Source organism: Anopheles merus, chromosome 3L, assembly GCF_017562075.2.
Source record: "Anopheles merus strain MAF chromosome 3L, AmerM5.1, whole genome shotgun sequence".
NCBI lineage: Eukaryota > Metazoa > Arthropoda > Insecta > Diptera > Culicidae > Anopheles > Anopheles merus.
In genome coordinates this window covers 24,841,650-24,863,262 of record NC_054085.1, presented here as the reverse complement: position 1 = coordinate 24,863,262, position 21,613 = coordinate 24,841,650, and the positions used below count along the sequence as shown (strand labels likewise).

General features: G+C 41.9%; 1 protein-coding gene across 2 annotated transcripts; it reads left to right on the top strand.

Moving 5' to 3' along the window:
* The first annotated feature begins 6,356 nt into the window (after positions 1 to 6,356).
* On the top strand, positions 6,357 to 8,524 carry LOC121599454 (cGMP-dependent protein kinase egl-4-like). 2 transcript variants are annotated; one of them, XM_041927274.1, is made up of 7 exons: positions 6,357 to 6,466; positions 6,555 to 6,734; positions 6,820 to 7,068; positions 7,159 to 7,270; positions 7,349 to 7,482; positions 7,577 to 7,804; positions 7,904 to 8,524. In XM_041927274.1, the coding sequence occupies exons 1-7, from the start codon at positions 6,443 to 6,445 to the stop codon at positions 8,264 to 8,266; spliced, it is 1,290 nt and encodes a 429-aa protein (XP_041783208.1). In that variant the 5' UTR covers positions 6,357 to 6,442; the 3' UTR covers positions 8,267 to 8,524. The 2 variants fall into 2 exon arrangements, with proteins under 2 accessions (XP_041783208.1, XP_041783207.1); XM_041927273.1 differs by having other exon boundaries at positions 7,901 to 8,524.
* Positions 8,525 to 21,613: the final 13,089 nt, after the last annotated feature.

The window sequence follows — 21,613 nt, the reverse complement described above, 5'->3', positions numbered from 1 at the left end:
ATCTCATGCGTACGCACTAAGACAGCCATTATTTCCTACGCGCCTACACGCATTTCTGTACACCGTTCCACTGTAGCGAAGGTGAACTGCCTGCTTTTCTTTGACCACTTCTACCACGCTTGCAAGCGCCACGTGCCAACTGCTTCAGCAGCACGGAACAGCAAAACGAAAAAAAAGGCATGTTCCGATCTTCAAAACCTTTTTGCCACTCCTTACGGGGAAGGTAACCCCACTTTCTTCGTGACGGTGAGTGACGTTAAATAAGGGTAGAGCAGTCACTTGAAAGCCAATTCGGCTGCTCAAAATGATGCGTTTGTTTTGCATTCACGCTGTATTTTTCCGCTTCCGTTTGTTCCTTTTGCTTTCTTCCCCTTCATGCTTACTCGTTGATAAGACGCTTAACAAAAAAAACGACCAAAAAAAGGGTAAACCCCTTCAGCGGTAAACAAAAGCGGCCGAAAGGTTCGCTTTGCTTCTAAGCAAGCTTTCTTCTACGGCAAGAAGTTTTATGGTCAGTCTTTTGGTCCGTTTTATGGCTTGCCTGCACTGCGGTAGGTGTGTGGTAACGTTCGTTTAAACGGAACGAAGAGGAAAAAAAGGTATGCAAAACAGGGAAGGAGTGTCTACGCAACACGTTCTGTCCTCTAATTTCATTCGACCGAAGCGGAATGTCAAAATCAAGATATATTATTTTGCCTGCTCTTTTCGTCTCCTGTTTGAGACAAGCGGCGCCTAAATGTATGCCTTCCTTTTGTAAACTAAACAACGACCAACAAACGACCCTGCGCTCGGTAACGAATGGGCTGGGCTGATGTTTGGAAAGGATTACACGTTGCCATTGAAATTCACAAGGGATGGAAATGAAGAAGAAGAAAGGCAGTTGACCTGCGAAAATGAAAACGGAAATGACAACTGTCTCAATTGCTCCGAAACCCGCCTAAACCCGAACCCGAAACCGTCGTCACTTTGATGGCTTATTAATGAAGCAGCCATCGCAGGCCATCTTGGCTATCCTGGGGCCCAAAGGGGCCCCAAAGCTGTAACGGGTTTTTGGTAACGAGAAAATAAAATGCCCCATGCCCCACGGTAATGCAGAAATATTGCGAAAAAAAAAAACGATTCCGATTGTCGGTCTCCCGAGTTTATTTGCATCTGACAGATGGTTGTGATAGATAATGCTGTGTACCATCCCAACTGATCCCAAATGGATGGGATTTATATTTCCCCATTTTCCTCATCCCACCTCACCACCACCCAAATCGATCCTAATCATGTCTCGTAAAACAATACACCCGTGGGGCCTCCCTCTACCGCCCGTTGCTGGTGTGGGGGGCTGTACCGCACATTTTATTCTCACTTTCGGGTGGGGCCCATGGGGGCATCGAAATCACACTTCAATTAGTGTTTATTACACCCTCATAAAGCATCCGTCGTCGATCGGCAAGGAAAGGGGAAAGGCCGGACACAGTGCGAGCTTTATTGCGGCGCGGGTCGAACACTTATTGAGTTGCATCGTAAAGCCGGTAGAGCCCATCGAACGCTGGCCGGTCGTTTTTCCGGGGTTGCTACCACCGACAATGAACTTCCAATTTTAATGGGCAGCTTATGGGTAGGGATTTTATCCCTTTTTTTTTGTTTCGTGGCTCTAATCGTTTTGTGAATCGCTACACGAACGTAATGAGCTTCCGGGTAAACAAGGTGATTTGTAATTTTTCATGCAGATTGCAGGGCTTTTATTAGCCGGCTGGGTAGTGTGCGATAAATTATTTAATTGCTTCCCAGATTTATTAGACAATTGGTGATTTCTGGGAGGAAGGTGGAAAGTTTGACAGAAAGATTCAGCTAAAGTGCTTCCGATTTAATAGATGGTTGGTATTTGGTCCTGCCTGATAGTTCACAGTGTTCGAAGTGGATGAAATAGCGAGATGATGAACATAAAACGTTTATGGTTCAGTTAAATGCAGAGCATCGTCAAATTCCAATGAATGTTACAGAACAAGACGAGTAATTAGGCCAATCAGCTAATTGATGCATCAATTTATATAGCCAACTTTTATATCTATCTGAATGATTGTTACTAGAGCAGTAACGCCTAAAGTTATACTTGTGTTGAAGGATTTTCCGAATAAATTATTAGAAAATTTTGCTCATTATTATTGCTGCTACGTATGTAGCAATCGGTTGATTGGGTCGCAAACGGTAAAAATAATTTAATCTTTAAAGATAAAAAAGTAATAAAATTTTATGAACTGTCGATTTATTCGAGCAGTTTTAAAATAATTAATGTTTTTCAGCCGATAAGCTATTTGTAACTTGATCCTATTTGCCCCTTAAGTGATCGTTTCTGAACTTAGTTCTAATTGGCCCTTATTTTGCGAAATGTAGCTGTGGCAAAAACTAATAGGATTGCATTTTTCTGTATGTAATGTTGCGAAACCTGTTGAGTTATTTAAGTATTTGATCTAGCAGTTATGACAGTTCAATGTTTACAAATAATACGGTGTCCGTCTAGAACGCATGTGGTCGATACCGTACCAACAATTATTTTTACACGTTTTTTACACGTTTATTGAAGTCGTTTACTTTGGGCTATGAAAATGTAATGCACCATCTCCCTCAAATGTACTTTACAATCTAAATTGCACTCTCCCCTGTGTCAACTCGTTACTAAGGGGAAATTTTGCCTGTTTTTCATTAATTTTAATTAAAAAATGCTTTTTAAATGCGTTTTCAATTATTTTTTCCGTTTCATTTTTTCAAATTAGATTTTTGATCTAACTGGCCACCTTGATTAATTTAATTTGTTCATTATTTTGTATTGTTTAAAACGTTTTTATTTATTAACTTCTTTATATATTATTATAGACTGTATCTTTGGCACATAAAACTAAAACAACTAAACCTACACAGTTTGACAGGTACTTAGATTAATTTTACTTATGATTATTTTTTTAAATAAACTCTAACGTTGACTTCTTACAAAGCAGTTGATAACCCATGTAATGTTAAAAATGATTCAGAAGCCTTGTTTTTATCGATAATAAATTAAGCTTAACACAAAAAATGCTTTAAAAACATATTCATGGTCGCTTTACAAACTCGGCACACAATAATAGCATCACAATGGAAGATTTTAATTGTGTTGCGATTGTGTAATGCTGCTTTTATCTCTTTTATCTCTGCTTTACACATCCTCGTGTGCGATGCTTATGGTCAATAATTGCTAATAAGCAATTTCAAAATCAATGCGCACTTACACATTTGATCGTTAGTACCTTTTGTTCCACTTGTAATGAACTGACATACATACATACATACACACACACAAGGTTGCACGGAAATAGTGCATAATTAATCAGCAAATCGCAATCATAGTAATCGAAGTAATTAATTTCATTCCGTCAAATCGAACCGAGGACACAACGCGCCACGTATTCCCCATTGATTGCAGATTAGAGTGGCATCAGTCGTTTGTGGAAATTATTATAAATCACTAGCTGAAATTCAACTTTTCCAACGTGCGTTGTGTAATCGTACGTACGTTCATTTTCATCCTATTGGTTTGGGGCACTGTTGTGCAATTGTGTAGTACACAGTACACAAAGGAACGCATTACAACAAAGTTATCCCTAGCTTGTAGTGCCAGTTTTTGCACACTATTGAGCCGTCGTAATTAAATGAAAATAAAAATACCTTCCAGTTACATATCGCCCAGTTACCCAGCCCTGTTCCATAGATGATGCACCCAATTGCATACACTACAAGCGCAGGCAACCAAAAGGCGAATTTCATTCGTTAGGGAAATTCAATTAAGATCACATGTCACTTTCCTAAACTAACTTCCCTGTACGTGCAGCCTCGGCGTCTTCTACGTATGTATGTGTGTGTGTGTGTGCACTTGAGCGAACAAACGTAGGCGTGTGCTCTACTAGTTGCTTGGGCGAACGGCGAATGTATGCAAAACGACGGACGGAGTTTTGCTGGCTGATGTTTGATTCAGTGCAAACTGTCACGGAATGGAGACGACCTGGTAACAAGCAAAGTCACTGCCTGCTTCGTGCAAGCAAAGCTCACTGCAAGAACTTGCTTCAGCCGAACCCATGCTAGCAGACGCACACCGGAAGAAAAAGACATAACACGTTTTATCTGCGATTTTGACAAATATTTACAAATGCTGCTATATCATCGTCACATTCTTTTCCACGCGCGAGCTTTGCACACACATCTCGCTGGGCTCTTTGTTAGATTGGGGAAGTTTCTTGCAATCGTCTTGTGTGTTTTTTTTTTGTTTCGTTCGTTCTTCCTGAACGAAAATGGTATGCAGTGGAGATCCTCCGACCAAGCCACCGCCCACTGTCGGTGACTCTTGTGCTAGCGCACTCGCTTTGATATTTTACACACAGCGCCCAAGCAATGGAAACGACTCAAAGAAAGCTGAGCAAATATGAATGTGTGCATGTGTGTGTGTGTGTGTGTGTGTGTGTGTGCGGTTGTGTGTGTGCACGTGGGACACAAGTACGCCCCCCGGTCGACAAATGTATCATATTTCGTTTTTGGAGCAGGAAATTTGCAAACGAGCAGGCTGCCAAGTGGTACTCAGTTCTTGGAACAGCATTCTAAATGTAAATTTAATAAGCCTCATCGTTTCGGGTGCTCACAATACTTTGTTGAAATTTATTAAAAGTTTAAAAAGAAAAAAATATCAAGTTCAGTAAAACAAGAAGAATATTTTGGTTTAATCGAAAGGAATGAAATTTTAAATAAACAAATATCAAATATAAAATAAATCTGATAAATTCCATGAGCGAAATTTGAATTAAATTTACGTACAGGGTCTCACTAAATAGGCGATACACTCAACTCGTAGCGTGAATATCGATAATATTGCAATTATAGTTGTTTCTCAATAATTAGCAGTTTTTCTAGTTGGTATGTTTTTTATTTCAACGTCAAACTGTTGACTTTATTCACAGCTCACAGCTCTTTTACAAGCTTGCGTTTGTATGAAAAACCACTTTTTGATAATTTCACAAAAATATTATTATTCATATTATAATATTATGATACAATGATAACACAATGATTTCCCGAGGACGATAAGGAATTAAATCGTGTTTTTATTTCTATGGAAAGATGTGTCTGGTTAAAAGCTCAAGTACAGTATAGCTGGCATGCAATCGAAGCTCAATCATCAAGCTCCAACTGTATTTGCAGACTGTTATATCTTAGCCAGTCCCAAAGCTTAACTTAAACGTATTAATGCCATTTTACACATACATTTTCAGAGTACGGATAAACCATTTCAGAAGTAACAATTGCAAACCATTGACACCAACGATTAAGTTATCATAATTCATAATTCAATTTTCATTAGCAACGGAGGCTTACGTTTAAAAAAACATTTAAAAAAATGAAAAATTTGTTTTGGTTTATGAAAATTGCGTTATATTTGTAAGAATAATAATAAAATGAAATTAAAGGAAAATTGTCAAAAATTGTACCTAGTTGCCGTATATTTGCAGACAAGGTATGGAAAACATATCTATTATTTTCCTTTTCAAAGCTTGCAATTTAAACATTTTGCTGTTCTTCGTCTTAAATTTCTGTCTTTCTCTGTCTGTCTGTTATATTTTTTTTTCTTTCAAATTGCCAAATTTGTATTCCAACACTTGCGCATGTGAAATAAGCTTAGCTTTGGGTCCTAAACCAATGTCTTTGAAACAGGACAGGTAATTTGAACAGGTCGATGCGTTTAGGGTAAATTGACAGAAAGATATGGGAAAAATTTGACAGTTAAATTGAACATTGCCTATGTTTAGCGATTTTGCATTTATTTCCATTTAGATTATTAAAAGAATTAGAATCCAATTAGAATATTACATAGCTGATACAATCCAAGGTTATAAGCAAAGGACGGTGTGCATATTGTCACAGTGTGTTCCGATTAGATGTTTCAATTTACTCTCAGTGTTTAATTTAAAGTAAATAGGACTTCTTTTACCCAGTTAGAACATGTACGGTCCTTTTTTTGCCTGTTAAACTGTTTGTTCTTCCCGCAGGACCGTTGCAAACGGTATTGATTCGTTTTCACGGAATGGCAAACAATGAAAAAGGTTATCAACGTTTCTGAATACAAAGCACACTGCAATTGACCGCAAGAAATTAAACCAATATAATCTTCCTAACAGTAAATTCGTCCACTTTTTCGCGTAAACTGTTAGCCGTTTGTTTGTTAACACTTTTTCATGAAACTGTCAAAAGCGAGCGAGCGAGATCTTGTACTAAACCATAGATGCAGTGGGCTACTTCTGGTGGCATGTACTTCTCTCACCAAAATGCAAAACACTCAACCATTTAGCCTACTACGGGGTTGCTCAGTCGGGTACTCTTAATTCCAACGTAGTAGGCATCTGCACTGAAGCTTCATCCCCTGTGATCGACAATGGCATCAAGAAAGAAGGCAGATGTAAGTTTAAACAAAAACACACGATATCCCTCTATTTTTTCCTAATAATCTAACATTTACACCCTTGTACAATGGATAAAATCAACAGGAAGAGAAGCTAAAAAAGCGCCGGCTGGCCCGGTTTCGCTTCAAGCGCTTGGTGCACGTGGTCATATGCAACCGCTACTGGATCACCGAAATCGAGGACCGTGAAATCGGCAACAACGTGACCCGCAATGTCGCCGTCATTGACCGTCGCCTAACGCACAAAGGAACGCTTACGATAATCGTACGAACACAGGGTGGAGGAGCATGTTGCTTGGAAATAAAATAACCTACCACTGTGCTGTTGGATTTTGTTTTTTTCCTATTAGGAAAAGAAAATCCTCAACAGTCCACCGGCCGAGCGAACCCGAGAGCAGCGGCGTGTGCTGCGGACCGTGCTGCGCAAGATAGACTGTCTCCAGGAGCTGACGGTGGACCAGCTGAACGATCTGGCCGGCTGTGCCACGTTCGAGTACTTCGAGCCGGGTCGGGTCGTCTTGCGCGAGGGCCACCATCCGAATGGCGTGTACTTTCTTGCCAATGGTGAAATTACCGTCAGCCGGCTACGCTGGGACAGTGTGGGTATAAGATGCGTAATCAATCATGTACACCCTTGCAGGTACGGCTCATTTTACTCGCTTTTGGCTCTGTTCCCATTCCGTCACCAGATCTACCTCCGACACAACGACACACCGTGCGGTACGAGGACGCGGGGACAAATGTTTGGCGAAATTGCACTCCTGCACGATTGCCCGCGCACGGCAACCTGCACCACAGCAAGTAGGTGCAACCCGTTTTCGGGCACCCTGGTTCATAGATATTTGCGTAATTGTGACGCTATTTGCCCGCTATTTGCAGCCGACTGTGAATTACTGTGCCTTTCGCGGGCCGATTTCGATCGCATCCTCAAGCGCACGCTGCTCGACCGCTGGCGCCAACTGCAGCTTGCGCTGGAGCGGTTTGATTACTTCAAATATTGGACCAACGATCAGGTGCGAATGCTGAGCGACACTGCGCCCTGCCCGCAAACGCAATCTCATATTCCACGCTGCCTTCTCGCCTGGTTTTGTATTCTCTTCCCCATAGGTGCGGGAATGCTGTCTGCTGAGCCGAATCGTTGCCTTCGACACGCAGCAGAAGCTTCCGGTCGATGGTGACGCACGGCACACGTACTTCGTGCTGAGCGGCCAGTGCATGATATTGCAGTGCCTGACGGTGGCGAAGGTGCACGGCACGTACCGGCTCGTACCGATTGCGACTAACGAATCGGCCGCCGCTAAGCAAACGTCACGCGATGCCAGCGCAGCACCGATGGTAAAGTGTCTTTTGACGCGTTTTTCGATAACATTTCGGAACCCCCTTCCCGCTGGTTTTACGACAGATATGCCACTCCCCCCTCTCTCTTTGCAGCAGCCAGCGATCGAGCATCGGTTCATTGACGTGGGCACATTTTCCTGCGGCTCGGTGTTTGGGCTCGGCGAACCAATGCCGCACCGGATGGTGGTCGCCCGGAACCGGGTGCAGTGTTTGGTGATACCGCGCGGCTGGCTGTTCGAGAAGCAGCAGAACGTGGGCAACACCTGGCAGCGCATTCGCATGAAGCTGGAGATGACCATCCAGCGGGACCGGCTGTTCGAGCAGTTTGTGCGGGATCAGCGCTGGCAGCGCTACCGGAAGGCGCTGGTGCGCGAGTACGTTCGGCTGCGTCCGCGACAGAACGCCACGCAGCTAGCGGACGTACCGATCATGTGCCGGGTGGAGCAGGGCGAGATTTAGCGTGCCTTTTAGTCGGGGGAGGAAGGAGGAGGTGGAAGAATTCCGGTCTTTAAGATAATCGGTTTGCTGACGGGGCTGGGAAAAGGCGAAATTAGCTCGTGCTGTGCGACAATTCGATGCTTCTTGCTGGATTAGATATCAATAGGGAAACGCGTCGTTTGGAAGATAAAATTTTATATCCGCACCTTTATGCGCACTATGGCACGGTGTATCGAAGGAAGTGGGACAGGTGTTAATTAAATTTTAAATTTTCACACATTTATTGAACAATAGATTTTACAGTGAAGCTTTTTGCTTCCTTTGTCATTAATTTGCTTTCGTTTGCGGGATATAGTGATCATTATAAAGGCTGGGCTACATTGATCGTACTCCACAGCGTAATTTCGATTTTCACTAGCGCATCTGGCGGCGGCTGACTCAAGCATTTTGCCAAACAAATTGTAGCCGCTTCAGAAAATATGTTATCTTTCCATGTTTTTCACTTAAACTGGTCTGGAAAAGCTATGCAATTGATAGATAAATATGTTGTGCAAGTATTTCAGCCATTTTCGCATCAAAAAACGATGATAAAACAACTTAAATTTGAGATCCGCCATGACCATTCCCTCGACGACCAAAAAAAGCTTCCACCAGCTTCCGCCAAATGCGCTAGTGAAAATCAAAATTACTCTACGGAGTACGGTCAATGTAGCCCAGCCTTAATGATAATAAAGTCTCCAAGGCATCAGCTGTTCTCGATCAATTCTAGATTGATTCTCAACCAGACCGTTCCCCCATAGCAACAGCGAAATTACTATCCAGCTACACAGTAATGATGAATATCAGAAGTTTTTTGTATTTTGTTTTGTCTTTTATTTTCTTTTTGAAATCATTTTCAACTGTAATTCAATTTTTTCATTATAAACTGATATTGTTTACTGAATTTCACAATTAATTCACGATAATGTGTTATTTTATTCAAGCCACATCAGTCGTGAATTTATTGTTAAATATATTACAATTGAGATAAAGATTTTGGAACGTTCACAGATTGTCATGAATATTCATAACTTTAATTCAAGTTTTTCTCAAGGTATGGATGGATTAATTTTTTTTAAAGCATAAACATTGTTAAGGCCGGGGGACATTGCCCATACTCGCTAGAGTGATTTTGATTGACACTAGTACATCTGGCGGTGGCTGACCGAAGCTTCTTTTGGGCATCGAGGGAATGGTCGTGACGGATTTCAAATTAAGTAGTGTTTTCATCGTTTTTTTTGTTACGAAAATAGCTGAAATATTTACACAACACATGTCTCTATTACAAAGCTTTTCCAGTCCGGTTTAAGTAAAAAACATGGAAAAATTATATATTTTCTGAAGAAGCTCAAAATTGTTTGGCAAAATGCTTCGGTAAGCCGCCGCCAGATGCGCTAGTGAAAATCGAAATTACACTTGCGAGTATGGACATTGTCCGCCGGGCTTTATAAAAACGATTCAAAACATTAAATAAATTTTTAAGGACTTCTATTACAGACAATTTTTTTTTTATGCAAAGGAAAAAAACAACAGCATATAAATTCAGGCATAAATTCAGACAAGAACTGGTATCGATTGTCAAAATTTTGTATCTTTAAGGACAAGCTATCAAAATAAAATTAAAAATTTTAGAAGCAAATTTTAACAAAACGACTGTAAAAGCACGAACAAACAACAAAGGTCAAAATGATTGATCATGAATTAATATTCATTTTTTAAATATTTTATTCCTTTTATCTGAATGCCTAAAAAAAATACTACAAATAGCAAATTATATCAAAATACTTCTTGCATGACGCCACACGAGCTTACCTCTTCAAAAATGTCCCTCCAAATCTCACTGTGCACACGTGACGACTACACCACGACTGAGACTTTGTCTATCCTTACCTCTTCAAAAATGTCCCTCCAAATCTCACTGTGCACACGTGACGACTACACCACGTCTGAGACTTTGTCTATCCGGTGGACTTAGAACCACCTGCACTAATTAGAATCCATTACGGCGTAACTGTCTTCCCATGCACCGTAGCACAGCCCGTAGCACAATCGCAGCACCATCGTTATATCCTTTAACCGCCGTAATTACGATAAATGGAAACAAAATTTTATTATCCCATTTAGCTACCAGATATATACCATCGCTACAATCTGTGCCCCGGCAGTCGCAGTCGCAGCACGCAGTCGCAGTCGGCAAAAGAAAACCAATCCAAGTAGCAGATCGCATCAGCGTGTCCACCTCATTATTGCAGCAAATTTAATTACCAATTCGAAAAGCTAATACGGCGCCACACGTGCTTTAAACCGGTTGCTACGAGCGTTCGCAGGTTGCAAGGGGTTCCATTATCGACGTTGCTAGCTGCACTAAATTCTAAGAAAACAGACAGACCTGAAGCTGGCTCCGGGTAGTTAATTGGAGTGTGTTTTTGAATGGCTGCTCGGAGGGCAGCAACTGGTACAAAACAGTCCGACCGGCAGTATTTATTTACAACTCAGGAGCGGGCAGAACCGCACAATCGAAGAAACAATAAACCGGACCGATCCACCGGCCGATTGCGGGCCGCTTGCACCATTTCGCCGGCCGATGGGTTGATTAATTAAGCAACGCTAATTATAACCTCATTCTCGGCTTATGCTTACGCTACCCGAGCACGCCCGCACGCGAAACCGCAAACATTCGATCATAGTTCGGAATTAATCAAATCCTTCTATCCATCGGTTCTTGCGCCCCGGTTCGGGCGGCACCGATCGATGCGCCTTGGCACCGCACCACACCGTTCGGGGTTTTCATTATTGCAATAATTTAATAGACCATCTGTTGATGTTGACCCGCGGTGCTGATTGCTTGGCTGCAAGATGGCTCGGTGTGTTTGCTTTGCGCTGTGCAGGATACGGTGCAGGCCGGAAATGGAACCGCATCGGTGCCAGGGTTTAGCAGGTCGAAATTGTAATTGATAAACTGTATTGCGGAGCAACACTTGAACGGAGCTTTTAAAGTTTCCGAATGATGAGCTCCGTTCCACTATTAGCTGTAGCAGCTGCATAACTTCAGGCGTTGTGTGCATTGCATCGCGGATAATCTGCCAACCCCTGCAGGAGCAATTTGCGAAAGCATTATCACGCACGGGTGTCACAATGCTACCAATGAACTGATCTCCGAAAGTATTAGCCCGCCGCTGTGGCAGCAGCACTCAAGCCGCGCCCAGGCTTCATCTGACGATGCATTTGCTGTGGGTAGATGGGTGGGAACCATTTGATTGAACCGATCTGCAACTCGATACCTCGACTGCTAAATGAAACGCCAAGCACACTCCAACGCGGACAGGACCTCGGCTTCCGAGATGTCGTAAATCTTTCCCATAATGTCGTCTGCGAAAGATAAGACACACATACATACACGCACATCACGGTAACGACTCGATAACAGGATGTAATGCCACACAAGCTACACCAGTTCGGTGCTGCGTTTGCTCGTCTCGAGACACTAAAGACTAAAATCTATGCATTGCCCTACCTTCGCTGGCAGTTTCGGTTCAACTTGGTGGCGGGGCAGAAAATCAATTTTCTCTCTCTAGCATGCCACAAAAAGTCGTCAATCAGAGAAAACCAAGGGATAAAACCCCGGAACCACAAGTACCGTGCCATTGCGCTGCGAGTCTCGGGCTGGTGCTGACGATTTACCATAATCTGATAATCCGCCAAAGATCCGCCGTGTGCAAAAATGCGGCGTCGCATGTGACCGTGTGCCTGGCGAACATTTCTGGCACCGCCGTAGCGATGCGTTGCTGAGCGCCCCTGAACTCGACACGCGGGCCTCTTGCTGGGTGCGATATTGGGAAGCTCGGGCTTTATTTCCAAGCCATTTTGAAACGTACACTTCTTGGGCGAAGGTGGAAATTGAGCTTTGCGAGCGGAAATTTCATGGCTGTCTAGATTTGGCCGGTCTCGCATGGGGCATCGGCAGATCGACGATTGGCACCTGGTTCACGGCTGTGGTTTTGGCAGTTTTTGGGATCAGGCAAAGTGAGAACAGTACGTGTCACCAGTGAGAGTACACTTTATGCGAGATGCTTCGGTTTACAAGACGACTCAACTGTCTTTTACATTTGTTTGTGGATAAACTCATAATGCTGCTAGAAAACCGCCTAAAAGTATGCAATATACATGCATTTTGTTACTAATAGTGTCTTTGCAGCTACTTTTGCATTACTGACCTTCTATGCAATCTAAAATCGATATAAATTGGTTGGACAATACGAGTTTATTTGGATTGATAGCATAAAAGTATATATATAAGATAGTTTCACAAAACGATCCCCCCTACACGACCGCCTGAAGCACAAACCGCCCAATGCATACGTATACTTGTTACGCCCTGTGCCCAAGTGCACAGCTCAACGAAGGCTTACATTGTATTTCATTTTGGAACGTTATTTTCTTTTCTTTTCCTTTTCTTGCCCACTGTCGTCTACTTTCCATGCGCCTTTCAACGTGTGGTTTGGTGTTATCTGTTCCTAGGTAGCTACCGGAAGAGCCAAAAACCTTCCGGAAGGTGCCTCGTTCAAGTGAAATGGAATCAATAGGTGTGGAAATAAAACCGAAAGCGAAACAAAATCCCAACACCTTCAAACAGCACGACACGCAAGTTTTTTTTTTTTTTGTGCGCCTTAGCTGAGGCTTTTGAACAAAAAATTGGGCAACAAAAAAAAACGTTTTATAGAATTGAAGAACATTGCTACGAGCTGTACCGCTAGGATCAATTTAAGGAAGATTTAAATTCATGCTCTACCCCATTTTTATTGAACGCCACCGATGCTGGGGCGCCTTGGTGCAGCGAAGCCAGATTGCTGATCCAATTTTGTGCTCAAAATTGAATCCCATTGAATTCGGTCGATACAAATCGATTTGCCTTAGCTGGTGAGGAGATAAGCTTAGGAAGATATGTTTTGTTCATCGCTTGTAAAAAAACGCTGAATGTGTTTGGTGGAAAGAGCAAGGACATAAATGGTATGCTTAATGATTCCTTTCTATGACTGAAATAACGCAAGGTGCTGCTTTTTATGAAACTGCTCCATGTTTACGGCATTCAACATTTGTTTAAAATTTATGCTTCATCATGATCAATCATTCTAAAGATTACATAATTGATTGATTCTATTCTTTACACCCAGCCGGCCGGCCGGCCGGGAAATGATCAACACTTTCCAGCGCAGCAAGTCACGCGTTAATCGCATTCAGCCATTTGATTGAATGATTTCTGATTTCAAACCATCCAAATAGTACCAGCGCCCGAGGGCTAACAGGATTGATCTCTCATTACAGCTAATCATGTTAGAGGGGAGCGAAATTTTATGGCACTATCCTATCCGGGGCAGTGTTTCAGCTTCAGCTTCAGCCCCGGCACGTACACCGGTCGGGCGTAACTTTTTCCGGTCCTAATCTGTCTTAATTAGGCGCGCGCGAAGGGCGAAGAAATAGGCAACAGAAGAAAAGGCAGCGCAGTGTAACCGAACCCCCGAGCTTTCCCAGTGGGCTCGTTAAGGTAGGTGCGTGTGCGTGTGTGTGTACGGAGGGTGAAAAGTGGAAGATGGATTTTAAAAGGCGCTTGCTTTCGAAACTCATTAATCAACTTTGGAACGGAACCAGTTACAGTGTGTTGCCACCGTCGTGTGACAATGGGGTTTAATTTTTGATTCTATTTGAACCACGGCGAGTGGAGCGTCTCTTGTAATCCCTGTAATCCTGGGCCTATTGAGCGATTGTTTCGCTGTGCTTTGGCTGTCGGTAGGTTGTGCAGGTATTTTTATTACATTTTGAGCAAAAAAACTTTGAACATGTTTGGAACATTTTCGATTGAAAAGTGATTTAAATCTTTTTTTTCTGTTTTATTGCAAAAAAAGTGTGCTACCTTAACGGACATAAACTATATAAAATCATTGATTGAATCTTATATCTTAGTTTATTTAGTTTATTAGCATCCAGTATATTGATAGCTCAAACATCAACTACATTGTAAATATTATTCCCTTTAAATACTTTTTCGATAAACTAATAAGAAAAGTAGCGCACAAACATTTAAAGGACACCAATTCAAATTCTGAGATCAATATCATGGAAAAATGCTAGAAATTGCAAAATCAAGCTGAACAAGCAATGCATTTATCTTATTTGAATATTAACATAGCATACCTTCAGGCGCCTAGCGTGTTCCGCAAGGGAAGGCCTTTACTGGAGTCCATGAATGGATAACATTATTTAGAATATTAAATTGCATGCATCCAGGCGCATAGAATGGTTAAACAAAGGACTTTTCTGGCAGTGCACATACAGATTGCCACCGAGATGCGCTATTAATGGGGAACGAGAAGAAACCACGTACCTCTAATTTCCGCGTATGTCCGCTAATTTCACGTGATTTACAGCCAAAATGTAGCTAGTTTTCCTATAATCTTGCATGCAAAAAGTGGTTGTTACTACTAAATTAATTATTAGATAATTTTGCCTGGAAATTAAAGTTTTTAACATTATTGAATGATTTTTAAAATTCTACATGTTGGAATCTGACAATTGATGTGTCAAATCAGTACAATTTGGTCATGAAACTATCCAATTTAGAAAACAGCGTCCGCTTATAAGAGGTAATGAGTATCTCGGGGATTTCCTGTTGCATAATTCTGTCAATTCAAATGATTATATTAAGGAAAACAATAAAAAATGGTTATTATTATTTTAATTACTTTGCCGAACAATCAAAATTATATAATAAAAAGCAAAAACTCCAGTGAAACATGTGTCTACCATGAGTATTATTAACAGTTTGTATTTGTTTTTCTTCATGCAAAATCAAAAACATATACCCACTAAGCGATCACCCATCCATCACATCCGTAAATGGGTCATACCGTAATTTACTGATTTATTAAATTGAATTAGCTTCTCCGCAAACCGTGCGCATCGCGACGACATCAAAAGCCGGCCAGCTCAACGTGATGTTTACCCAACGGTGGTTGCCCACAATCCCGCCACAAATAATAATAATACCTTCGCACTGGCTCACAAACACACGGAAAAACATTCCCTCTCGCCATGCGTGCCTTTACATGTCCCCATCGAGCCTAACAGCCCAGCGAATGCGTGCTTATGCACCGTCACCCCGTGCGCTACCAATAGTAGGCAAAGAAAAACCTGTCATCCGTCGGCGGAGCGGTTGAAGAGTGTATCAAACGCACCGGGAGCAGCGTAAGCAGCGTGTCTCGGTGTGCGTTAGAGAAACGAATAAACAGCGCAGCAAACAAAACCGACAGCGACACCTCTGACAAGCGACAGCCCGGTGTCGTAATGGCACCCGGAGGAATTATCTACGCTCTCGTGGGAGATGGGGGGTAAGATGAACATGAAGCATGCAGGCCTGGTGGGGTGCTGTTTGGGGAATCCTTTTTTTGTAGCTGTTGTCGCTCGCATTGTACTTCAGTTGTTCCCGGGTGACCGCTTTCCCATTACACCACGTAACGCTCATTTGCCCGTCATTCCTGTCACGTTCGTGCGCAGAGCTGACGTACGAGAGTCACATAGTCTCGCACACACACGCTCACACATACAGCTGCTGTGCCGTTGTTGTGTTGGGAAATTTCAATTAATTCCAAATTGCAAACAACGAACCGTCGGCAAGGACGACACAATATTAAGAAAAGATAGCAAAACACACGTTCGCACGAACACACACACCCCAAAGGTGACGCCTGTGACAGCCGAAACATCTCGCACGTACCGCGGCCAGATAAGACGATTGTGTGAGAAAAACAATTATGCACATTACCAGCCAAGACAGGGCACAACAACGCAGAACAACATTCGCGCGTTGACTGATTCGCGGCCAACGGACGCGGTACGGTACGGTAAGTGTGCTGCCAAAGGGCGGCCCCAACAACCCAAAACACCTACCAATCCTAATCTTTGCCCTCCCAAAAAAAAGGGACATGTCCTGCTGGGGAGAACATGAACGTTGCATCACTTTGCCACGACGGTCGCCTTGGCACGGTGGCATTAAAAGAGCCATTTCGTCTGAACTGGCTTGAAAGCGAGAGGAAAGCGAATACGATTCTGGTGAATTTGGCACCGTCCTTGGCTTCTAAAATAGCTCCATTACAATCCAGCACACAAACCTTGTCAAATTTGCTTTTATGTAGTGAGCAGTTTGGCGAAAAACCAACCCAGCCCTTGCGTTTGATGTTCGATACGCGGCGCTAATTGATATCAGGTTTCTTAAAGGTCGAACGGTACATAACACGATTCAAATACGATTCATTCACAAATTCCCTTTCCCAGTACGCTGCGTAACATGTTTATGCGGCCCTGGAACGGGGGAAGGTCGGCGGACTCCCTCGTGTTGCTATGGTGTTGCTACGTTGTGGCATTCGGAAAGGTTGCGTTGCTATCACGATGGTAGTAGTATTAGTAGTAGCAGGATAGTGAGCAAGGATTACTCCGAAAACTCGCTGACATACGCTTAATATGTAACGAAATGATGAAAATGAGTTATACCGAATAATCGGCAAGGTCTGGTGCGTTTTTTTTTTCTAATAATTAGTAAGTAGTAGTAGTGTTATGAAGGGCAAACGTATCGGTTGCGATAGTAGTGCCAGTGGTGATTGTAGGGCAATAGAACACACTGCGTACTATAAATTACAAATATTATTATTTATTATTTTTCTTGATGTGATCGTTAAAAGCGAGTTCAAAAGATAGAATTCATCCATCACGTATCCGTTTGTTGATAGCAATCAATGGTTCTTTTGTTCGATCAACTTAGCTATCGGACGCCACTAGTGCTTTGTTTTAAATGATAAGCTTAATTACATCAATTGTCTTGGGGTTCCACCATCGTTAATCGCGTATCATAAATTGACTTGCAATCAAGAAAACTTCCAAGTCCGGTTTTACCACAGTCGTTCTACAATATAATGTTTTCATAAATCAAAATTATACATTTGTTTCGATTTGATTCCGCAGGAATGAAATATTATGACAGCTTAAAGTTCTTATTTATTTATTTATTCATTTATTTTAACTTCTTGATTTATTTATTTATTTATTTATTTATTTATTTATTTATTTATTTATTTATTCATTTTTTTTACTTATTTTGATTTTTTGATTTATTTATTTATTTGTTTGTTTTTATTTATTTATTTTTTAATTAATTTATTTATTTATTGACTTATTTATTTAACTATTTATTTAGTTATTAATTGATTTATTTATTTCAAATTTATGTACTGATTTTGACTTTTGATATATTTATTCATTTATTTATTTGTTAATTTATTGCAACATTAAAAACAGCTGGCATGGATGGCGACTAAAGCTCAAAGGGACATTCGAGTACTTTCGATTTTCGCGCAAGTCAAATAACCCGTAAAATAACATAAATTGTAATTTTTTATTAAGCTTAGTTCTTTTTTGCACTGAATTGCTTATTCAATATCATTTGTGACATTTTTTTAGTTATTTATGTAAATTTTGCGATTTCAAGCTATTACAAAAACAGCTTTTTTAGCATTTGACAATTGTTGGCGGAAATTGTCCCGATTTGGCGTAAAAACATTCAGAACTAAAAATTGTGTTATTCAAACGAAAAATTTATAAGAAAACTTAAAAACTAAAGCTTTAAGTCATATACACAATTTTGATGAAAAAGGCATCGAAACTTGATTCTTTTCCTTAGAATTCAGTTTGTATCCTATCAAAACAGTTTAAGCTACTAACAGCCGAGTATGCCCGGTATTAGGTTAAATATGCAGAAAGCAAATGTCCTGCGAACAAAATCTGTCCATGCATGATGTATTTAAAATACATCCGAAGTCGTAATAATGATAATTTAAATATATAAATATATAAATAAATAAATAACTAAATAGATAAATAGATAAAACTTTTCAGCTTTAAATCGCATTTCATCACTTGAAGCGCTTTGTAATCGACCATTTCATTGAAATTGCTTTTATTGGCTATCTGGGTTGGATGTTTTTGACTCTTTGGTATTAACTCACGCGATTGATTTCCATCAATAAAACAATTTAAAAAATATCTCAACCCATTTTCACAACTCCAACTGAATGCGCACAAACCGACCATTAGCGTCAGTTTAATTTATTATAATTGACCTTCACCATCAACAAACGGGGCTGATTGTCAGTATGAAAGCCGACAATGGCTTCTCGCTCCCAGAGCGTCCGTTTGACATCCTCATTTGTCGCGCTGCCCTGCTGCCCAGCACCCTGCACAATGCAACTTAAATGGCAATTCAAACAGATACGCCAGAAAACCGGTGTGATTGAAACAGCGCATCGGTGTAATCCATTCCATCCATTCATCGGACGGAGCGCAACAACAAGCGCCGGTTGTGATTAATTACGTGCTAATCAGCACTCATCAGTGGGACACTTTGCCCTGGACCACTCGGAGGCCCTCTTAACCGTAACCCCGCAACAAACGATGATGATCTATTGCGCGGAAATCATAAAACATATCCCTGTGTGTGTGTGTGTGCTTTTTTTTCCTCTCCACCCCACTGTGCAGTGCGTGTGGACGCTTTCCGGAGCAGCACAGTAAATGATTCTTTTTTTAGTATTTTATTTAAACCCCCCCCCCGCTGCTCGCAACCAACTACCATCACTCTCTTTCGACCGGAAATGGGGCACGTATAATGAGCGTGCCGGGCGATTGGGAAGAAGTGGGCGAGAAAATGTGCGTCCCGCACTTTGTTGAAATGTTTTTAATTATCCTGTTTAAAAATCTCTTTTCATTCGCGCTGGGGGGTTTTTTCCCTCACCATTATTAGTTCCATTTATCGCCACGCTTGTAAGTGCGTTTGTATGCATTAAAGGGGAGCTTTCCGGTCGCTTGTTTCCTACTACCGAAGCATTTTTTTTGTCATTTCCATTTAGTTTACAGCCTAGTTTTTCCACTGCCCATTGCACCGTTTGCCATTTTCTACATTGTTAACCACATTTTCACTTTGCTCAAGGGAGGAAGAGTGGATTGTTCAGCACGGTACATCCGGGAGGAAAGTGAGTAGAAGAACAGGCCGGGGAGATTGTTGCAGTGATTTATGCTACTCACAAGTAATGGCTGCATTCATCAGCCTGCGCCTCCACCTTCATCATCCAGATCAGTGGGAGAACTGAAACAGAGTAAAATAATGACACCCGCTCACCCGGGAGCAAATGGTAACCCACTAGCTAGCTGATGGCTTTATTCGAAAAATGCATCGCTTGTGCGGTGCATTATATCCTGTAAGCGCCTAAAGTGCGGGCAAACCCTTCCCACAATGTTGATTTTTTATCTGTTTATTTTCCCTTTGCTCCGAAAACAAAACAAAAAAATGCTGCCGCGCTGAAATGTTATCCACCGATATGAAATGAATGGCTGCGCAGATAACAAATCCATTCCGCTTATTTATGGGCCCCGGGGGGGTTAGTTTTTGTGTGTCATGGTGGGAGAGGAGATAGTGGCTGAAAAAAAGACAACATACACTGCAAAAACCTCACGAACATATTTTTCCAATCATACAGGCACGATGGATAATGTACGAGTTTTTGTGTGGCACGTGTGTACAGCTGTATAAAATATTCACCTGGGTTAAGTTCGTTACACAAAGGCTGGAATTTGATACAATGGAATACATTTACAACGTTTCAATTCAGAATGCATTGAGTCAGGTTCAAGCTCAAGCGGGAAAAATGGTACAAACATGTTTTACTACAGTCTGTACAGTGTCCGAGTTGTTTTTTTACATTTTCTTTCTATTAATCGTTAAAGCTCACCGTACTCGTGGTACAATCGTCAACTCGGAACCGAAATGATACCCGTCATAGGTTCTAGAAATAAATAAATAAATCTCCAAATGGACCGTGCCCCCATAGTGACTAACTATCATACTATTATGGGTAATCAAATAAGCCATTGAAAGCAAGTGGGCTTGGTATAGGGCAAGCCTTTACCGACAACAGGCTTTGTGCAAAATAAGAAGGGACGTGAAAGCTTAATTCTTCAACCTGTATCAGCTACACAATAGTAACTGGAGGTTTTTTTAGTCTTAATAACTCAAATAAAATACAAAAAAACTGGTCACATAAACCATTTCTTTATCTGATGTTCAACATAGAGGATCAGTAACATAGCCAGGATAAAACTGTACGACAGGCTCTTTTGGAATCCCGGCCAAACTGATAAAGCTAGAGGAATGACATCACTTACCAGGTTGAAGGTGGATGGAAAACTCTCAGCGTCTTTTGCAACCTCCAAAGGTCAGTCCCAGGGAGGACGAACTTGCTTGTTCAACATCGGGAACCATCTTCCATAAGTCAACCCAGATCTTGGCATACACTGATGATATAGACCGTATTGGTCAGCGGCTCTTCTATGTAGTCTGCGGCTCTTCTATGTCTATCGACCAGGCCGCAGAGAACCTCGGACTGCAGATAAATAAGGCAAAGACCAAACTGATGGTGGCAACATCGGTGACCCTACCAACAACAAATCCAACCTTACGTAGGTATGACGTACAGATAGATGAAAGCTTTTTTGTAGTCGTGCCAGAATTCATCTATCTAGGGTCAAAGGTCAGCAACGACTATAGCATGATAGCTTATTTATAGGCAAGAATGATGACTGCTAATCGGTCATTCTACAGCCTGGAAAATCAGTTCACCTCAAAGAGCCTGTCGCGACGGACAAAGCTGGGACTATATGGTACGCCTCACATACTCATCTGAGACATGGACACTGTCCAAATCTGTTGAAACCCTCTTAGCCACGTTCGAGAGGCCCCGTATGTGTGGAAGGATAATGGAGGAGGCTTTATAACGATGACCTGATACAAGATGTACGGCGACCTCACTGTCGATTCGCCAGGCTCCGGTAGTCGCCAGGCTGGCCATGTAGTACTCATGGAAACGGACGACCCTGCCTGTAAAGTCTTTTAAGGCTGTCTCCAAGGACAGAGGACACGTAGTAAGCCCAAATTGAGGTGGCAAGATGGCATGGAGGCGTCTGACATTAAGGCCGACATAACGAATTGGCAGACGAAGGCACGAGACTGTGAACGGTTTCGGACACTCCTGAGGCAGTCCAAGGCCGCAAAGCGGTTGTAGCGCAGGGTAAGTAAGTAGGTAAGTAAGGATCTCGATCATCCAGGATCGTTGAGGATTCAAAGTCAGTTTGCGGACTAGCTCTGGGATTGTGAAAGGTTCCAGGACCGGAGTTAGTACAGGGTCACTTCTACGACTCATATGGATTCGGGGATACATCCCATACTGGTATGGATGG